The sequence below is a fragment of the Phyllopteryx taeniolatus genome, chromosome 22, assembly GCF_024500385.1.
Source record: "Phyllopteryx taeniolatus isolate TA_2022b chromosome 22, UOR_Ptae_1.2, whole genome shotgun sequence".
Lineage (NCBI taxonomy): Eukaryota > Metazoa > Chordata > Actinopteri > Syngnathiformes > Syngnathidae > Phyllopteryx > Phyllopteryx taeniolatus.
The window spans coordinates 10407712-10425193 of record NC_084523.1 but is presented as its reverse complement, the minus strand read 5'-3'; the positions used below and the strand labels follow the sequence as shown (position 1 = coordinate 10425193).

Genomic DNA, 17482 nt, shown 5'->3' with positions numbered 1-17482 from the left:
ATTTCACATCAGAAAATCATCTGTTCGTGCGCAAACCACCACCGGCTCCCTCGCTCGCTTTTCTCACGCACATACCTCGGGTCAAAAGTTTCCGACGGGCCCATAAACCACAACGGAAAAATGGACATCAAAGGATTACATTCAATCAAATTCAATCAAACGTCCACCACATCAACAAACTGCACGCACACGCTCGCAAGCACCCACCTGCGTGGCGTGCACGGACAGGAAACGGGAAGCGGCGTCCCCCCCCCCCCCGGTCTCGGGCACCTTCCGAGTCGCGGCGAGCGTCCTGCGGACAAGACTGTGGCCGTTAGAGGGCGCGGGGTCGTCGCCGTTACCCACCTGGGCCCGCAGCTTGTCCATCCGGTCCCGGACGTAAACGCCGGCGCCGAAGGCCTCGTCGTCGGCGGCGGCGTCCATCTGGCGACACGGGGAAGGAAGAAAGGCGCCGTAGCGGCTCCCGGCCCGAGGGGGCGCCGGCGCGTTCCACCGACCCGCAACTCCGCCCTCATCACGGCGCTAAACTGCGACAACGCAAACAAACGCACGAGACACACGTGCGCCTCACCGGCAGCGCAGACGAGCGCCAAAAGAACACCCGCGGCGCCGCCCGACCGGACGCCTCGTCTGCAAAGGCGCCGCGAGTCAACAACAACTTTCCAATATTTGCAACTTGATGTCGTTGAAAAGATCCAGCTGCGAAAAAGAATTCAGGAATGACGTCGTCGCAGCTGCAACGAGTGGAAAAGAAGCAGAATCAGGAAACGAGATGCTGACACAGGAAGACGCGTTTGGAAAGAAGTCTTTACTTGATTGTGGAATAAAAGTGTTTACAATCACGTGGAATGGACAATCACAAACATTGAACAAAAAGCGAAACAAAACTGAATTCAACCTCAGTCAACTGATGATTTAGGAAAGCAACAATAATTATAAAACAATCTTTTTCTTCCGCCAGCTGGATTATGATGCTGATTTTGTCCTTGGAATGTCACTCAATAAAAAACAAAAACCATGAAATCATCTGTAACCGTGTCCAGTCCAAAGAGTTCCTTCAATATAAAAGTGTGCTCGGACGCCGGCGGTGTCCGTGTCGTTTCGGAGTTTAGGCTGCGGTGGCGCCGTCTCGCTTTCCGATCTGACAGTACAGAATCATCGAGAAAACCATCCCGGCGATCTGCGGACCGACACGCAAAACTCTTCAAGGCTGAGTCTGTGTGTGTGCGCGCACGTTTGAGACGCGCGCGTGTGTGTGTGTGTGTGTGTGTGTGTTCTGACCAGCAGGATGGCGATGGCGAACGCGATGCCGATGACCACTTCCATGTGTTTCTCCAGCAGACCGACGATCCGAACGGAGCACGGCTGCACAACACATATCGCTTGAACGTCGTTCACTGACACGCATGCGCGCGCACACTTTAACAAACACACTAACACAGAAACTAAAACACACATAATGACACACGCATAAAACCACACAAACTAAAACCCTCCAAATACATACACACTAAAAAGCGCAGACACACAGACACACGTGGCCAGATCGCGTGCAGTTACCGTGCTGTACAGGGCGGTGGCGCCGCATTCGGGCTCGCCGGGGGCACATCGGCACGAGTCGGGGACGACGTCCCAGTCGGACGGGCCGTTCACCAGGCCGCAACACTTCAGCTGGACGCCGGCAAACAACGGGCGGTTAGCACGTGCGCGCGCGCGTGTGTGTGTGTAGATGAGCGAGGCGTCACCTCCTCCTGCAGCTTGTCCAGGTCCTTCCTGACGTTCTCGGGCTGACTCGACAGCGGCATGAACTTCTGCAGACGCTCCTTCACCCACTCCTTCACCTACACGCGCGCGCACACACGCACACGCACCTCACGTCTTCCGCGACGTCACAAACACTCGACGAGCGGCCGTACCTTCTTCTCGCCCACGGCGCCCAGAATTCCCGCTGCCAGGAGGAGGATGAAGATGAGGAGGAGGCTGGCGAAGAACTGGAGGAGAAGAAAGAAGAAAAACAAAGGAAAAAGTACAAAAAGGGCAAAAGAAATAGAAAAAGAAGAATTGGTGGACCCGACCGAGTTCTCGCACCGGTGCGCTGGTTTCCGGTGCGGCCTCCGTCGCCTTACTTCTCGCCGACGTCCACGCTTTGTGTCAAGCCGCTTCCTTGACAATCGCGCCATGTTTTTATGGTTCGACAGTTCAACATAGTGAACACCGAGTCTCAAAACCCGATAAAGGACTGCAGTTACCGTCGCTAAATCAAATCGCCCAATACACGGGTTTGAGTGGCCAACTGTCTTCTTTTTTTTTGGACGGCGGTCGGGTCGGCCGCGCGGCGCAGACTTCGCTGCCGTCTTGGTCTCGTGATGTCAAAACCGCAACACAAAACCACATTCAAACTCAAACACGACATTCTTGGCCCATTTGTGGATTTTGCCTTGTTTGAGAACAGCAAGTGGTGCAAAAACTAGGAAAATATTCAACAGTTGAACAGTCAAAAGTTTCCACAAGCTCAAAAGAAGTTGCCATAGCAACGATTAGAACTGCTCCAATTCTCGTTATTAACAAGCAATTGTCAATGTTACAATTGTGTGTGTGTGTGTGTGTGTGCGCTTCTGACCAGGATGAGCAGGCATCGGTTCTCCTTGATGGCGCCGCAGCACCCCAGGAAGCCCAACACCATGATGATGACGCCCACGGCGATCAGGAGGTCGATGCCCGGGAGAGACTCGTCGGTGATCTGATCATTCGCGTCCGCGAAGCAAAGCAATGGTCCGTCATCGATCGCGATCGGGAGGAAATTGCCGTCGAACGGTGTCTCACCGAGTTGCCGTCCTTGTTGACTTTCAGGTAGATGGACACGCCCAGGATGATGCAGCCGCTCAGCTACGCACGCACGCACACGCACACGCACGCAAGTCAGGTGTGTCCTCGCCAAAGTGGGCCGAGCGCTCGGCTTTCGGGTTTGCCGCGCTGATCAATTTTTCATTAGCCGATCGGTCGCCGCTAATCAGCCCTCCTCAATATTTCATCGTTCCCATGGACACAGAGCGCTTCCTGACAATGGTGTCATGGAACGGGAATCGAACGACGGTCTTTGTTTTTTTCCCTCTCTCGACGTTCTTGAAGTTGACCCGACGAGAATTCCCATCAAAGGAAGCCAAGAATATTTGTGGCATCATTTTTTTTGTTGTTATTAAAATTGGTTGATGAATTTTCTTTTTTATTTCTTATCATGAACAAACGTGCAGATTTGTTTGTAAATTAAAATATTGGACAAAATAATAGATTTTTGTTATTATTACTTGTAATTAAATGAGCAATAAAAATGACAATGAATTTGTGTATTGAATTGACCTATTTTACACACAGTACACATTTCACATTTTATTTGATTAAATAATTGATTCATTATAAAATTACAATTTCAGAAATAAATGAGTTTACAAAAATAAAAAAATACATGTCCATACTTAAATTAATTCTAATAATATATGACGAGTTCAAATGCAAAAGCAGAAATCTGCCTATTTTTGTCAAAAGATGAAAATTATTATTTTTGAAATTCCTGGTACCAGTTTAAGGCTAATCATTTTTATTTGTCTTTTTGTCTAAATAATGCTTGCCATTTTTGTTTTGTTTTCCTTTTTAGAAAAGGGCATCTTACTGAAATAAATTGGCTGGCCCCGCTGCCCGTTTCGAAAAGCAACCGGGACCCTTTACTGCAAAAGTCTGCACACCCCTGCTACAAAATCAAAGTACTGTATTAACTCATTCACCGCCATTGAAGCCTATTGAATTCAAATATCCACGTTAACACGGAGGATTGTTTTGCCGTGACTCATGTGGCCTGTCGGTGGCGTCATGGAGCAACAAAATTGCAGTGAGTATTGGTAGCATGGCTAACGCAGCTAATGCAGCACATTCCATACACTGCCACGCTGCAATTCAAATCGCTTGACTCTGTGTGTGTGTGTGTGAAACACACATTGTCTTACAATTATGACTATAATTTTTTTTAAAACATGTTCCACTTGCGTCGACACGTTTGTGCTGCGTAACAAAACCAGAGAACGCGCGCAGTGACCACCGAAATGGAAGTCGGGGCGCATAGCAGGCCCACGCCCTGAAACCACGTGTGTGTGTGTGTGCGCGCGCACGCGTTTACGCGTGTGTCGATATGAGGGAGGGCAAGGCAGCCGACAAACCCGTTTTGAACATAAAAGACCTTCGGGTCACATCACACTGCGCTACCGAACATTTGGAACACACTAGCTAACACTTTCCATATGATAGTCGACTAATAAATACTGAAAATTGAAAATAAACGTGAAAGCGAAGTACACTGGTCCAGGAAGTAGTCTAGTAAACATTATATCAATAAAAAGGAGGCTGGTGAACGGTCAAAATAAAAAAGTAAGACGAGTGAACAATGTAAATGAAAAATAAGACCAAATTTTAAAAGTTGACTAGTAAACACTCGATACAAAAATAGAGTAGTAAACACGAAATTAAAAAGTAGGCAAGTTAACAGTCTCTCTAAATAAAAATAGTAGACTGTAAGCATTCAAAGAAAATAAAAGGAGACGAGTAAAGTGTCAAAATAAAAGGGTGCTCCATTTCCTGCGCCGTTTACTAGGTTCAGGGTCACGGAGATTTGAGGCACACTGTCGCGACACCCTTGACTTGTCCCAATTGTAAACGCTCCAAATAAAAAACAGACTAGTAAACCCTCGAAATGGAATCGACACAAATGAAAAATGTTAAACACGAACACTAGAAGGGAAAGTTGACTAGTACACATTGTGAATCGAAAATACACAAATGAATGTGTAAACTGTGACGGAACTTCTTTGCTTAACTTGTAATCGCTGTAGTTATGAGTTGTCTCACCCAGAAGAGAAGGTTGAAGACGAAGAGCAAATATTTGATGCATTTGTTGACGGCCATGGCGTTGCGCTGCTCGCAGCTCGTCCAGATCAAACTTCTTCGCTCGTTGGCTCGTTCGCTGAGCCTGCTCGACCTGTTCCCACGGGCCACGCCCCTCCACTCGAATCACCTGAAAAAGACACCTGACAGGTGATTGACTGTTCCCACATTGCCCGGTGCTGCCTACTCACGTCACGTGACAGCCATTGTCACTTCATCAGCACCGAGTGATTTGCGAGGACCAACTTTATCCAGCAGATGGCGCCACCTGCACCCAAAAACAACAATGCATCAACTTCACCAACACAAGCCTTTTTGTTCATGTCCCCACTTGATTTATTTGCATTTGGCATAAATGACTTATTTCCAAAACATATATACTTTTTTTTGCAGTGGCCCATGAAAAATTCCCAAACTTTTTCTTGCGTGTACACCAACTAACTTTCGTCTTTTTTTTTTTTTTTTTTTAAATCCCCTTCAGCATCAGCACACACGATGACGATGATGAAGATGGAGGCTGAAGATGAAGATGTAGGGGGGCGGGGGGTGCTTCCTGGGCGGGGCTTGGCGTCCGTCGCAGCATCTTCGGGTTCGGGTCCTCGTCGGCACCGAGAGACCCGCTTCCGGTCCGCTGCGTTCCGAACTCAGCCGTGCGTGAGTGAACGTGACGATGAAGACGGAGATGAAGATGAAGATGCGACGAGACTAAGAGCAGACAAAGACGCACACACGCGAGCACGCGCACGGAGCACACGCCATTGTCTCGGATCACGCACGCGCACGACGATGCTCGCGTCTCGGCTCGTACTCGTGGCCCAGCTGCTCGGTTCGGTCCGGGTAAGTAAGGCGACCTTTGAACTTCGGACGCCTGCCTGCGCGCGCGCGCGCACGTAGAAGAAAGATGCGTGTGCGTGCGTGTCGTCAAAGTGGGTCAGTCGGCTGCAGCCCGGCCGTGCACGCGCGCGGCGCGATCAGCAGCTGGGCGCGCGCGTGCACGTGCGCACGTTCGCGTTGTTGATGAAACGGGCCAGTGAGCTCGTGCTCGTGTGTTAGCTGTGGCTAGCTGTAGCTGGCTAACAAAATGCTTGTAAGGATGACGGCATAGTGGTGAACACGGCTGCTTCGCAGTTCCGACGTTCTGGGTTAGAGAGAAACGCACTCAAAGTGTCCATGACTTGTTTGCCAATATATGAGCTGACGCCGACTAGCGACTAGTTTGTTTCTTTGTTTGCGCCCCGACATTGTCTCCTGCTTAATAAACGCGTTACACCCAACAGATGCCGGGTACTTTCTACAGTTGAGTAGAGAAATGGCCTTTTGTGAAAATAAACGCCTCCCCCCGAATAGACGAGGGCGTCAAGTAGGTCTGAGCTGAGATTAGCATTAGCAACATTAGCATTCAAGCGGCCCCCGGGAGGGGGGAGGGGCGGGGCCGGTCTCGGTGTCGGTGTCCATGGTGATGCTGGAATCTGACACACTTACTGAGCATCTCCGTTCTCTCTGTTGCCATGGAGACAGCGCCGCACAGCAGCCCCGCTTGAATACGTTTGTTTTTTCGGGAAGGAGGTCATCGCAACCCCAATGAGCTTTCAAACACGCGTCGTGCGCGAAAGCGGGGGTTCTCAAATCGGGGGTCGCAGGCAGAACCGTCGCGGTTCAGTAGGCGGCCCTGACTTTCCAAAATATTACACGGGAAATACATAAATATGAGGGGGGGAAAAAAGTGTATTAGTAGGAAATAGAAAAATGTCAGATGAAACATTTTTTTAAAAACAATAGTCAACAAATAGAAACATATTAGATGGAAAAAAATACAAATACTTCAAAAAACTAGTAAAAAAAACAACTGAAAAATAGATGAAACAAATATTGGAAAAAGTAGAAAACCATTTAGGAAAAAAATACACAAAATACAGGGAGTCCTCAGTTAATGATGGTCGAACATATAGCGGCTGAAATAAGTATTGAACACGTCACCATTTTTCTCACTAAATATACTTCCAAAGGTGCGATTGACCTGAAAATTTCACCAGATGTTGGGAAAAACCCAAGTAATCCATCCATACAAAGACAGTAGCACAAATAAGATCAGAAATTAAGATGTGTGTAAAAACGTGAAATGACACAGGGAAAAAGTATTGAACACATGAAGGGAGGTGCCATAAGGCATGGAAAGCCAAGACAACATCGAAAATCTATCAATCAAACAGCAATCCAGGCCCTGGTTCAGTCCTAATTGATGGCCTACAAAAAGGTCTCATTGCCAAGGTGTGAGGCAAGACACAATTAACGATGGGGAAGCGCAGAGAGCTGTCTCGAGACCATCGCAAACTCATTGTTGCAAAACATAACGATGGCATTGGTTACAGCTACTGAACGCTCCCGTGAGCGCGGTTGGGGCCATAAATCGTAAGTGGAAAGCCAATCATGCCACCATAAATTGGCCCCGATCAGGTGCTCCTCGCAAGATTTCTGACAGAGCAGTGCAAAGAATAATCCGAAGAGTTGTCCAAGAGCCAAGGACCACCTGTGGAGAGCTTCAAAAAGACCTGGAATTAGCAGGCAACGAGCAGGCAATTAGCAACTGTTGTCACTCGGCAAACAGTGAGTAATGCACTCCGACGCCATGGCCTGTATGCGCGCTCGCCACGCAAGACCCCATTGCTGAGAAAAAAAAAAAAAAAAGGCATGTCAAAGCTCGTTTAAAGTTTGCTGAACAACATTTGGACAATTGTGCCTGTTAAATACTGGGAGAATATAGTCTGGTCGGATAAGAGCAAAACTGAACTGTTTGGATGCCATAATGCACACCACGTTTGGAGGAGAAATGGCACTGCACATCACCCTAAAAACACCATAGCAACAGTGAAGTTGGGAGGTGGGAACATGATGCCGTGGGGCTGCTTTTCAGCAAATGGGACTGGTAAACTTCACATGATCGAAGGAAGGATGAATGGGCAAAGAGACATTCTTGACAAAAATCTGCTGGCATCTACGAGGGTGATGAAAATGAAACGAAGGTGGACATTTCAGCAGGATAATGATCCAAACCATACTGACAAGGAAACTCTCAATTGGTTTCAAAAGAAAAAGAAATACAGCTGCTAGAATGGCCCAGCCAATCACCTGACTTGAATCCAATGGAAAATCTATGGAAAGAACTGAAACTCAAGGTCCATAAAAGAAGCCCACGGAACTTTCAAGATTTGAAGACTGCTTGTGTGGAGCAATGGGCCAAAATCACACCAGAGCAATGCACGCGACTAGTTTCTCCATACAGGAGCCGTCTTGAAGCTGCCATTGCAAAAAAAAAAAAAAAAAAAAAAAAAAAAGGCTTTTGTACAAAGTATTAAATACCAGTTGGTGTGTTCAATACTTTGCCCCTGTGTCATTTCACATTATTCCACACGACTTCATTTCTGATCTTATTTGTATGTCTGGATTTCTTGGGTTGTTCCCAACATCTGGTGAAAGTTTCGTGTCAATAGCACCTTTGGAAATATATTTAGTGAGAAAAATGGTGCTGTTAAATACGCATTTCAGCTGCTGTATGTTTCGTAATCACATATTTGTCTTTCAGGGAAAACGAGAAGAAGAGATGAAAAATACAATAGCATTAAACAAAATCCTCAATTAGGAAAAAATAATGATTGAGATGAACAATTCAAATATAGGAAACATTAAAAAAAGATGAGCCCCCCCCCCCCCCCCCCCAAAAAAAGGAAAAGATTAGCACATGTTGTCATGTCTCTACAAAGATTCCCATGTGATGTCTTGGAAATACGAAATAGTGTAAGCACTGGCTACTTTACATTTTCATGATTGTATTGAACTTGACTCGACGACAATCAGAAAAAGCGAGTCAACACTTGAGCAGCGCTGTGCTCAACTAAAGAACCGACCTCGTTTGACGCTGACGACGGACAGGAAGAGGCGGTCGGGGTTGATACGCTGCGGCTGTCGTCATGTGACGGCCGAGCTGCAGACACAAAACAAAGAAGAAATTGAGCGCCGCAGCGTGAATGAGCGCTTATGTGCTGGCCTTCCGTCACGGCGGCCCCGACAACATCTGCGCTCAACTCGTGACTTTGTCCCGCTGCGTCTTCAGATCCAAGCCGTCGTTTCCGTCTCTCGCTCGAGGCCGAAGGTCCACGCACGCCGATACATTTCATGATAGCGTCGCATCTCAAGCCTTTTGATAGGAAACCAGAGAAACGGCAGAAAAAGCACATGAATGCTGAGGAGCTGAACTGAAATGCTGTAAAATGACACAAAATGAAGGAAATGTCGTCAGTGTTCTTCCGCTTATCAGGAGTCGGGTCACGAAGCTAGCAGTTTTAAAAGGGAAGCCCAGACTTCCCTCTTCCCACAGACAGCTACTTTGTCCAGCTCTTGCTGGGGGATCCAGAGTCATTCCGAGGCCAGCCGGGTGTCTCTCCAGCTCGGGCTGGGTGGTCCCTGTGGCCACACCCGGTGGGACGTGCCTGGAACACTTCACCAGGAAAGAGTCCAGAATGCATCCTAACCAGGTGCCGGAACCACTGGCTTCTCTCGATGCAGAGGAGCAGAAGCCCAAGGGAAGAAGTAGGACACGCTGCGGAGGCACCATATCCACAATATCTCCCGGTTGGACACTTCAGAATGCCCCTGGAAGAGGTGCAAGAAGTAGCTGGGGAGAGGGAAGTCTGGGATGATGGATACATTGAGTCATCTCATATTCCTCGTGAATAGTAACGCGCGTCCCCCGTCGGGCTGATGAAAGCATCCTGCATCCTGCGAATGTGACGCCCCATCTTTTGTGTTGCAGGTGATCCCCGCTTTCCAGGTGAGTCTGAGTGATGCCGGCCAGATCGTGGCGACCCTGGAGACTTCCGACCTTCGGGAGAACATCTCCGCGTACGCGGCGCAGATCTCCGGGGAGCCGCGGCCCGTCGTGATCCGGTTCGGGGGGGCTGGCGAGCCCCTGCTGTTCAACGCGACCTTCCACGGCCTGTGCTACAGCGTGGGCCTGCTGCTTCAACGAGGAACGCTGTGGTCCAGACCCGTCAAGACCGTGTCCATCCTCACCAGTAAGCAGACCGCACACATCTACCGAGTCCTGTAACAGTCTTGATCTTTAGACCTTGAAACCCCAGCTCTCCTGCCGCCCTCAGGGCCGCTTCCTGTGAGCAGAGTGCAGATTTCCGACTACAAAGACTCTCCAGAGACCGGCGTGGTGTTTGACATTGACACACCGACCGGAAACATTTTCAGCAGAGTCAACATCAGCTACAGCGAAGGAAGCGAGAGGCGCTCCGTGCTCTACAAAGGTGGTCGCATTCGGACCAAAAATCAATCAATCCATCAACTACTTGCAGGCACTCAGCAACCAATGACAACTAGTCGCAGACTGTCTGCAACTAATGCAAACTAGTCGCAGGCAGTTGGCAACTAATGAAAACTAATAGCAGGTGGTAGGCAAATCGAGTTACTGGTGGTCAGTAACTGATGAACTCATGAAAACTAGTTGCAAGTCATGAAAATCCCGCACACCGCACCGTGCAACTCAACTGTTCAGAGCTGTCCGGTCACCTCACTCAGTTTGCGGCTGGTTTTTAACCAAGCGTGTTTTGTTATGTTCTTCAGATTTCTACAAGGGGAAGACAGTGTTCAAGCACTGGCTACCGGGGATGTGCTACCGCAACATCACCTTCCAGCCAATCTCGGAGGCCAGCGCCTACCAGATGGCCATGAGGAGGCAGAGTGACATCACCCACATGCCTGTGCATCACAGGATGGGTATGACGACTACCTAATCCCCAGCTAGGGACTTTAAAACAGTAGAGCCCAGACCTCAAAGTTTCTTCTCTGCAGTGCCGTATCCCCCCCTTAACATCTCGTGGAAGATCGTGGATTTGAGCCAAAGCCCGACACAGGAAAGCCAACGAGCCCACCGACATTCCCGCGATGTCCCACTGATGGAAGAGGAGGCGGCGAAGCCCTCTGAGGAGCCACCGGCGGCCTCCAATGAGGAACCGTCGCACAACCTGAGCTCCACCACCGAGACCACGGACGCCCAGAACCACCGGTTGGACTCCACCAACGAGACCTCCGCTGACAGGGAGGATGAGTTTGTCAACGGCGAGTTGCACGAGTATGAGGACTCCAACGACGCGGGGTCGGCGATGGGTCTCCCCGCAGAGTCTTCGGTGCTGCCAACTAAGATGCCGCCCGTCCTGCTCGAGGTGCGCTGGCTGCCCCCCAGAGCGCCCACCAGCTACGACGGCTTCAACGTCTACGTTCGCAGAGATGGTACGGAAACATTCTCGATGGGATTTGTCCTTGATATGTGTCCGTGGCCTTGGTCTACACAAAGGTGGGGGACTCAAGTTTTAGGACTTGGGACTTGCTTGGCTAAAAATGATAAACGGAGTGTGCAAATATATTTTTTGACTGAGCAAGAGTATAACTTGCTTAACCCAATGATAATGGCTTGATTCAATTGGCTTGAAATTTAGTGGGAACTTGACCCGCTTGATTCATGCAACAGTAACTTGGGACATGCTCGATACTTGAAGGTTAACACTTGAGACCTGCTTATGAGTTGTATTTATGTGACTTCCTCCCACCCCGGTCCAGGTAACGCCACGCAAACAGCCAGCGTAGATGAAAGCACTCACGAGTTCTTCACCGAGCTGACCGAGGCGGGAACGTACGGCGTAAGAGTCACCGCGCTCAGCACGGCGGGAGACTGCGAGGCCAGAGAGAGCGCCGCAGACGCCGGGTTCACCTTCTACCTCAGTATGTCCTCACCGTGGACATTTTCTCTCTCAAGTCAACCGTGTCGAAGTCAAGGCCTGCGAGCCTGATCTGGCCCTTCGTGTAATTTGGGAAATTCCTTCTTGCCGTTTGTTCAAAACTCGACAGAAAAATGATAATACAGTGAACCCATGTAACGGCGGGGGTTAGGCACCAATACCTACCGCAAATAGCAAAAATCTGCTAATTATAAACGCCCCCCGAACAATGTTACTGTGTAGTACATTACAGTTAAGTACAATTAGGTACGGTTTGCTGTACAATAACGTACAATAAAGTGAAGTTTGATAAGTTACAACACTTAAAAAGTCAAGAAAAAGTACTGTAACCTAGCAGGAGAGGTTGAACCGATCAGTGGACTAATCGACGCGTCGACTGCGCAATTATAATAAAGTGCATTCCAGTGCAAAAAAAGTACATTTTCCGTGTTCCTCAAAAGAACAAGCTATTAATGTTGCATTTACCGAAAAAAAAAAAGATTGAACCTGTTGTTGTTTTCATTTGAAATATAATTTCACCTGTTCCTCTGTACACAAACAGAAAGCAGTTTGTTTTGTGTTTTGTTCCCTTACTTACGAACTTACAAACTTAAAAACCAAGCGACGTACCTAACTGAGATTTGTACCGTTATACGTACACCATATGTTCCAAATGCCCCCCGGAGCTAACATAACCTGTGTTCCATAATAAAAACAAGTTTGAGACACCCGCTTGAAACATCAGCCACCATCTTCCCCTGACTTGCGTTTTGTCTCCCAGGTCCTGACGGTGAGCTTCTGGGTGAGCTGCGGCAGCGTCCGCGGGCCGTCACGGTGCGATTGCTGGACTCCAGCACGGCCGCCGTCTCCTGGGCGCCGTCCTCGGAGCCCCACGACGGCAGCGTGGTGTCGGTGGTGTCCACCACCTGCCTGAAGCCCAGCCTGAGCCAGAGGATGGAGAGCAACTACTGTGGCGAGGTAACACTGCACTGCCGCCTCACTCGCTTAGCGCACTCAGGAAGGCTCACGTAACTTCGTTTTTGCACAGGAAAACTCAACCAGCGACATCATCGGTAACCTGACCCCAGGGGCTCAGTACCGGGTGGTGATCTATCACACTAATGGACCCCTGATCAGTCCTCCCTCAGAACCGGTCATCATGGATATTGGTCAGTAGCTCTCACATTAGCATCGTGTTAATAATCCGCAAAAATTGAATGGAGGCAGCTGGACTAGTCTTGATTTTTGAAGACCTTGCACCTTTAATACAAAAGGCTTCTTTAGTTCAAAATTTCAGTTCATGTCTCCAGTGGAGATGGTCACGAGGACGGCTGCTGAATTAGAATTTTTTTGGAAGACAACCAGCTAACCAACTAAAACCAACCAACCGCAGTCACCAACGATAACTAACAGACAACTGACCAACAACCAACAACCGATCCACAGCAAGACAGTAACAAACTGCTACGACCACCAATATTAACCAACCAACCAACCAACCAACCACAATAACTAACCAACAACAGCCAACCAACGGCAAAAACAACAAAAACTGACAACAACCAATCAACGACGACAGCCCCTCAGAGACACGCATAGGGTGACTACTACTTCTTTACCTTCGGGCTTGTCCCGTACGGGGTGGCCACAGCGCGTCATCCTTTTCCATGTAAGCCTATCTCCTGCATCCTCCTCTCTATCACCAACTGCCCTCACGACATCCATCGACCTTCTCTTTGGTCTTCCTTGAGCAAGTCTCTTGCTTGGCAGCTCCATCCTCATCATCCTTCTACCAGTATACTCACTCTCTCTCTCTCTCTCTCTTCTGAACGTGTCCAAACCATCTCACCTTGGCTGTCCATCCGATGAGCTCATTTCTAATCCTCTCCAACCTGCTCACTCCTTGAGAGAACCTCAACATCTTCATTTGCTCTGCTTCCTGTCGTCTCTTCAGTGCCACTGTCTCTAATCCGTACATCATAGCTGGCCCTTTGCCCTTCATCCTCGTTACTCATAACTGAAAAGCCTTCTGGATTCAAGGTGAAATCTCTTCAACAAACAGTACTCCAGTTGTCGCCATTCAAATGTTACAGACTACAAAGCTCCACAGACGTATGGTGTTTATAATGTAGTATGATTATAACGAACCATCGTGGTTGCACCAGAGCCCACGGGCGTCCGAGAGCTAGCCGTGTACCCGCTGAGCCCCACGGCGGTCATCTTGAGCTGGCAGCGTCCGTACCACGTGGCCTTCCGCAAGTACGTTCTCCAGACCTTCTTCTTCAACCCGGTCACCTTGGGCTCCGAGTGGACCACCTACTACGAGATCGCTGCCACCGCCTCTGTCATCGCATCAGTGGTAAAAAAACACAAAAGAGCCACACATTACCATGACGTGAGGTTTTGGTGGTCTTTATCTCGCGGTGTTGGGCTCTTTTTCAGAGGGTAACCGATCTGCTGCCGGCTTGGTACTATAACTTCCGCGTTACCATGGTGACATGGGGTGACCCGCCGCTCAGTTGCTGCGATAGCTCCACCGTCAGCTTTGTGACAGGTACCTAGACTTCCAGTGAACCAAAACCAAAAGAACTGGAAGAAAATGCAGTGATGCCCAATCTTTTTTGCACCGCGGACCAAAATCTGGACTCCAGCCTTCCTGTGCATCGCTAGCATGTTTGCCGGAGTCCCTGGAGAAAACCTGTGCTATGGCTTTTTCCAAAAACCCTGCTCGTCATCTTATTGGAAGACTCTAAAATTGTCCATAGGTGATTGTGAATGCTCGTTTCTCCATAAGTGCCTTGACATCGGCTTGCAAGGAGTCCAGGGTATACCTCGCAACCAACAAACCAGTGAAGGGAAAATGTACTGTAGATCCCGAGGGAACAGGTACAGTAGGTATATGTCCATCCATGTCTGACAGCCTGATGCGGTTTTCCATTTCATGCGAGCTCCCGCTTCAATCAACATCTGACACCCGGACAGTCAGACAGAAATAGGAATAAGGCGATAGAACATCCCTGACCATACACGTTATTGAAGAGGAATGATCTAAGTCTGCTCTGAAACAGTCAGAGAGAGAGAGAGCGAGTCGGCCTTCTGGACCAAATCAGGGCGAGGGTTTGGAACGGAATGGTCAATAAACTCTTTTTGTGATTCAGTGTCTCCGCCCTAACGAGCGTCGGCTTGTGTCGTGCAGCTCCGGAGGCGCCTCACATCTCCTCAGTGGATTACTCCCACGGCGTCCTCTACGTTCGCTGGACGTACGGCGAACTCTTCGTGGACCTGTCGCACTCCAGGATCACGCACTGGCAGGTGGTGGCGGTCGGCAAGAAAGGTGCCGAGAGGAGCTACTCTGTGGATGTGAGTCTTCTGTTGTTGCTATGGCGTCGCCGTGTAGTTGCCAAGCTGTTTTTGGCCCTGACTTTGGTGTTACTGATTATTAAAGGCTCTCTGTTTGGTTGCTTGGAAGTCTTAGTGAGAAAATCCAAGTTGATCCAAACGGTTCTAATGGTGAGCCGTGGACTCTTGATAGGCATGTCCAAATTGATTGCGTACTTGTGCTTGCTGTGGTGTTTGTTTTCTTTTGTTTATTTGGTAGGGACCGTGGGCAAATGACAATCAGGAAAAACAATCCATTATAGTTTGCACCACAGTGGAACTCTGTGAACTATTTTCCCTTTACAAATGTTTTTTCCTCACTAGTTTGTCCTCTACTTCCCATTTCCTCCACTAGCTTTTGTCATCGACTAGTTTTGTCCTAATTTCCTCTACTAGCTTTATCCTCCACTAGTTTTGTCTTCCACTAGTTCTTTCCTCGACGAGCTTTGTCCTACTGTCGTCTTTTTGTTCTATCCTCTACTAGTTTTGTCCTCTTTTCTTTTCCCCCCCCAATAGCTTAGTTTATAGTATAGTATGTAGAGAATAGTTTTGCCTTCTAAAAAGATTTAAGTCCTCTATTTTTTTTATCCTATACTAGATATGTTTCGATTCGATTTTTTTCCCCCTCTTCTAGTTTTTTGTCCTTTCCAAATGTTTCAGTCACACACACGAACTCCGTCTTGCTGCGACTGCCCTTCATTCATCGTCTCGACAGCGAGAACCTTCCCCTCTCAGCACCCTGCGCTCATTTATTTATCAATACATTTCCATCTGTCTTTAAGCAGCCTCACCTGCTGCAAATCCATTCTGCCATAACTCCTTGTCGCCTTTGGTTTGTGTCAAACGTTTTGTGCGCTTTGTCGTTTGTCACCAATTTCAAATAATGAATCCATGTTTGCCAGGTAACTCGAAACGTGATGCGGGCCAGCCTGCCTCTGCCGCCCGGCGACATCTACAACCTGACGGTGACGGCGTGCACTGAGCGCAACCGGAACACGTCCCTTCCCAGCATCATCAAACTGGGTCAGCTCATTTGATACGTAATGATCGTCAAGGAGATTCTGACAAGCCACGTTCGCCGTGTTTTTGCTCCAGAACCGGCTCCTCCCAGGTCCGTGTACGCCGTCAATGCCACGCACTCGTCGGTGACTCTGCTATGGAGCGAGGACGGCGTAGTGGACCACTACCAGGTGCTCTGCAAACCAAGCTCGGGCGGGAAAGAGGGGAAGGTGAGCCACCGGGAGGCGCCTGAAGCTCCTCGAGGAACATTTGCTCAGCTTCTTCTCGGTCCTCTTAAGGCCCGAGAGCCTCAGCTGTCCAGCTCGCACGTGCTCACCGTTTCCGGCCTGGTGCCCTCGTCCAGCTACAACTGCAGCGTGGTCAGCTTCAGCTACAGCACGCCCAGCAAGCCCGCCCACGTCACCGTCACCACTGCTGGTAGGTGTTGCACAGAAGCCATTTTCAGATCAATTTGCAAGTTGTTAGCGCACGGCTGAGCAAACGTTTGTCCTCAAGTGCCACATTTTTAAAAACAGACAGATTGGGCCAGCTTCTTTATAGATGAGGTTAAAAAAAATAAAAAAATAAAAAATAAATAAAAAGGAAGTCATAAGTCATTTTTAAATTGCATTTCAAATTAATGCACCAGGTATTTAATTAAATGAAAATGTGAAATGCAAAAATGAAACAAAGATATATATATATATGTAAAAAATAATGAGCAAATACAGTTTATTGAAGACATTTATGGTAAAAAAATAAATAAATAAAAATGACGGGACTCTTGATAATGTAAACGCTTGGTGTGCCGAAGTGGGCCATACTTTGCTCAGCCCGCAGTTAGCATGATGTTCACGTGTGCGCAGCCAAAGAGATGAACCCCAGCGTGGCCGCCATCTCGGCCTTGGCCGTCCTGAGCGTCCTGCTGCTGGGCCTGCTGCTTCTCTTCCTGCTGCTTCTCCGCAAGAAGCACCTGCAGATGAGCAGGTAGCGAAACCACCGGCGAGTTTCACTTGCGATTTTGCGGGCGGAACTTCACAATCCTCTCATCTGGTGTCCTGCCGTCTTGTCTTGCATTTCAGGGAGTGCGGCGCCGAGACCTTTGTCAATTTTGCCTCGTTCGAAAGAGACGGGAAGCTGCCTTACAATTGGTACCGTGTTGCTCCTCTTCTCTTTCTTCTTCTTGATGTTTGTGGCTAACATCAGACATGCCGGAGGCTGAGCGGGTGTTCCATTGCAACCAATCTCATCTCAGGCGTGGACGTCAACGAGCGGCGCTAACACATTTGAGCTTATCCGCGAGGCGAAAAGGCCGGTTCCGCCCAATTCCGCCCGGAAATGCCGTTCCTCCGTTCCAGCCTCCCCCAAAAAACAATTGTTGTGTTTGTTTTTCAATAAGG

The 17482-nt window shown here is 48.7% G+C and overlaps 2 protein-coding genes across 7 annotated transcripts in view; one reads left to right on the top strand and one right to left on the bottom strand.

Annotated features, from left to right (window-relative positions):
- Positions 1 to 789: 789 nt before the first annotated feature.
- LOC133471800 (tetraspanin-8-like) lies at positions 790 to 5054 on the bottom strand. The gene is made up of 8 exons (XM_061761780.1): positions 4894 to 5054; positions 2824 to 2886; positions 2621 to 2740; positions 1917 to 1991; positions 1746 to 1841; positions 1561 to 1671; positions 1282 to 1365; positions 790 to 1180 (listed from the first exon to the last, which is right to left on the bottom strand). Exons 1-8 carry the CDS (start codon positions 4948 to 4950, stop codon positions 1109 to 1111), a joined length of 678 nt encoding a protein of 225 aa, XP_061617764.1. The 5' UTR covers positions 4951 to 5054; the 3' UTR covers positions 790 to 1108.
- A 449-nt stretch (positions 5055 to 5503) lies between these two features.
- Positions 5504 to 17482, top strand: part of ptpro (protein tyrosine phosphatase receptor type O) — a 25867-nt gene continuing 13888 nt past the window's right edge. For 2 of the 6 annotated variants that reach the window (XM_061761709.1, XM_061761708.1), the window contains exons 1-17: positions 5504 to 5766; positions 9737 to 9998; positions 10083 to 10238; positions 10555 to 10707; positions 10783 to 11220; positions 11548 to 11709; positions 12487 to 12683; positions 12754 to 12874; positions 13871 to 14064; positions 14148 to 14259; positions 14357 to 14470; positions 14902 to 15065; positions 15986 to 16106; positions 16179 to 16312; positions 16382 to 16520; positions 16949 to 17069; positions 17165 to 17233. In XM_061761709.1, the coding sequence (XP_061617693.1) occupies positions 5716 to 5766; positions 9737 to 9998; positions 10083 to 10238; positions 10555 to 10707; positions 10783 to 11220; positions 11548 to 11709; positions 12487 to 12683; positions 12754 to 12874; positions 13871 to 14064; positions 14148 to 14259; positions 14357 to 14470; positions 14902 to 15065; positions 15986 to 16106; positions 16179 to 16312; positions 16382 to 16520; positions 16949 to 17069; positions 17165 to 17233 (2708 nt within the window). In that variant the 5' untranslated portion in view covers positions 5504 to 5715. The remainder of the gene's footprint in view (positions 5767 to 9736; positions 9999 to 10082; positions 10239 to 10554; positions 10708 to 10782; positions 11221 to 11547; positions 11710 to 12486; positions 12684 to 12753; positions 12875 to 13870; positions 14065 to 14147; positions 14260 to 14356; positions 14471 to 14901; positions 15066 to 15985; positions 16107 to 16178; positions 16313 to 16381; positions 16521 to 16948; positions 17070 to 17164; positions 17234 to 17482) is intronic. The other 4 variants (XM_061761713.1, XM_061761710.1, XM_061761711.1 and 1 more) reach the window with 3 other exon arrangements.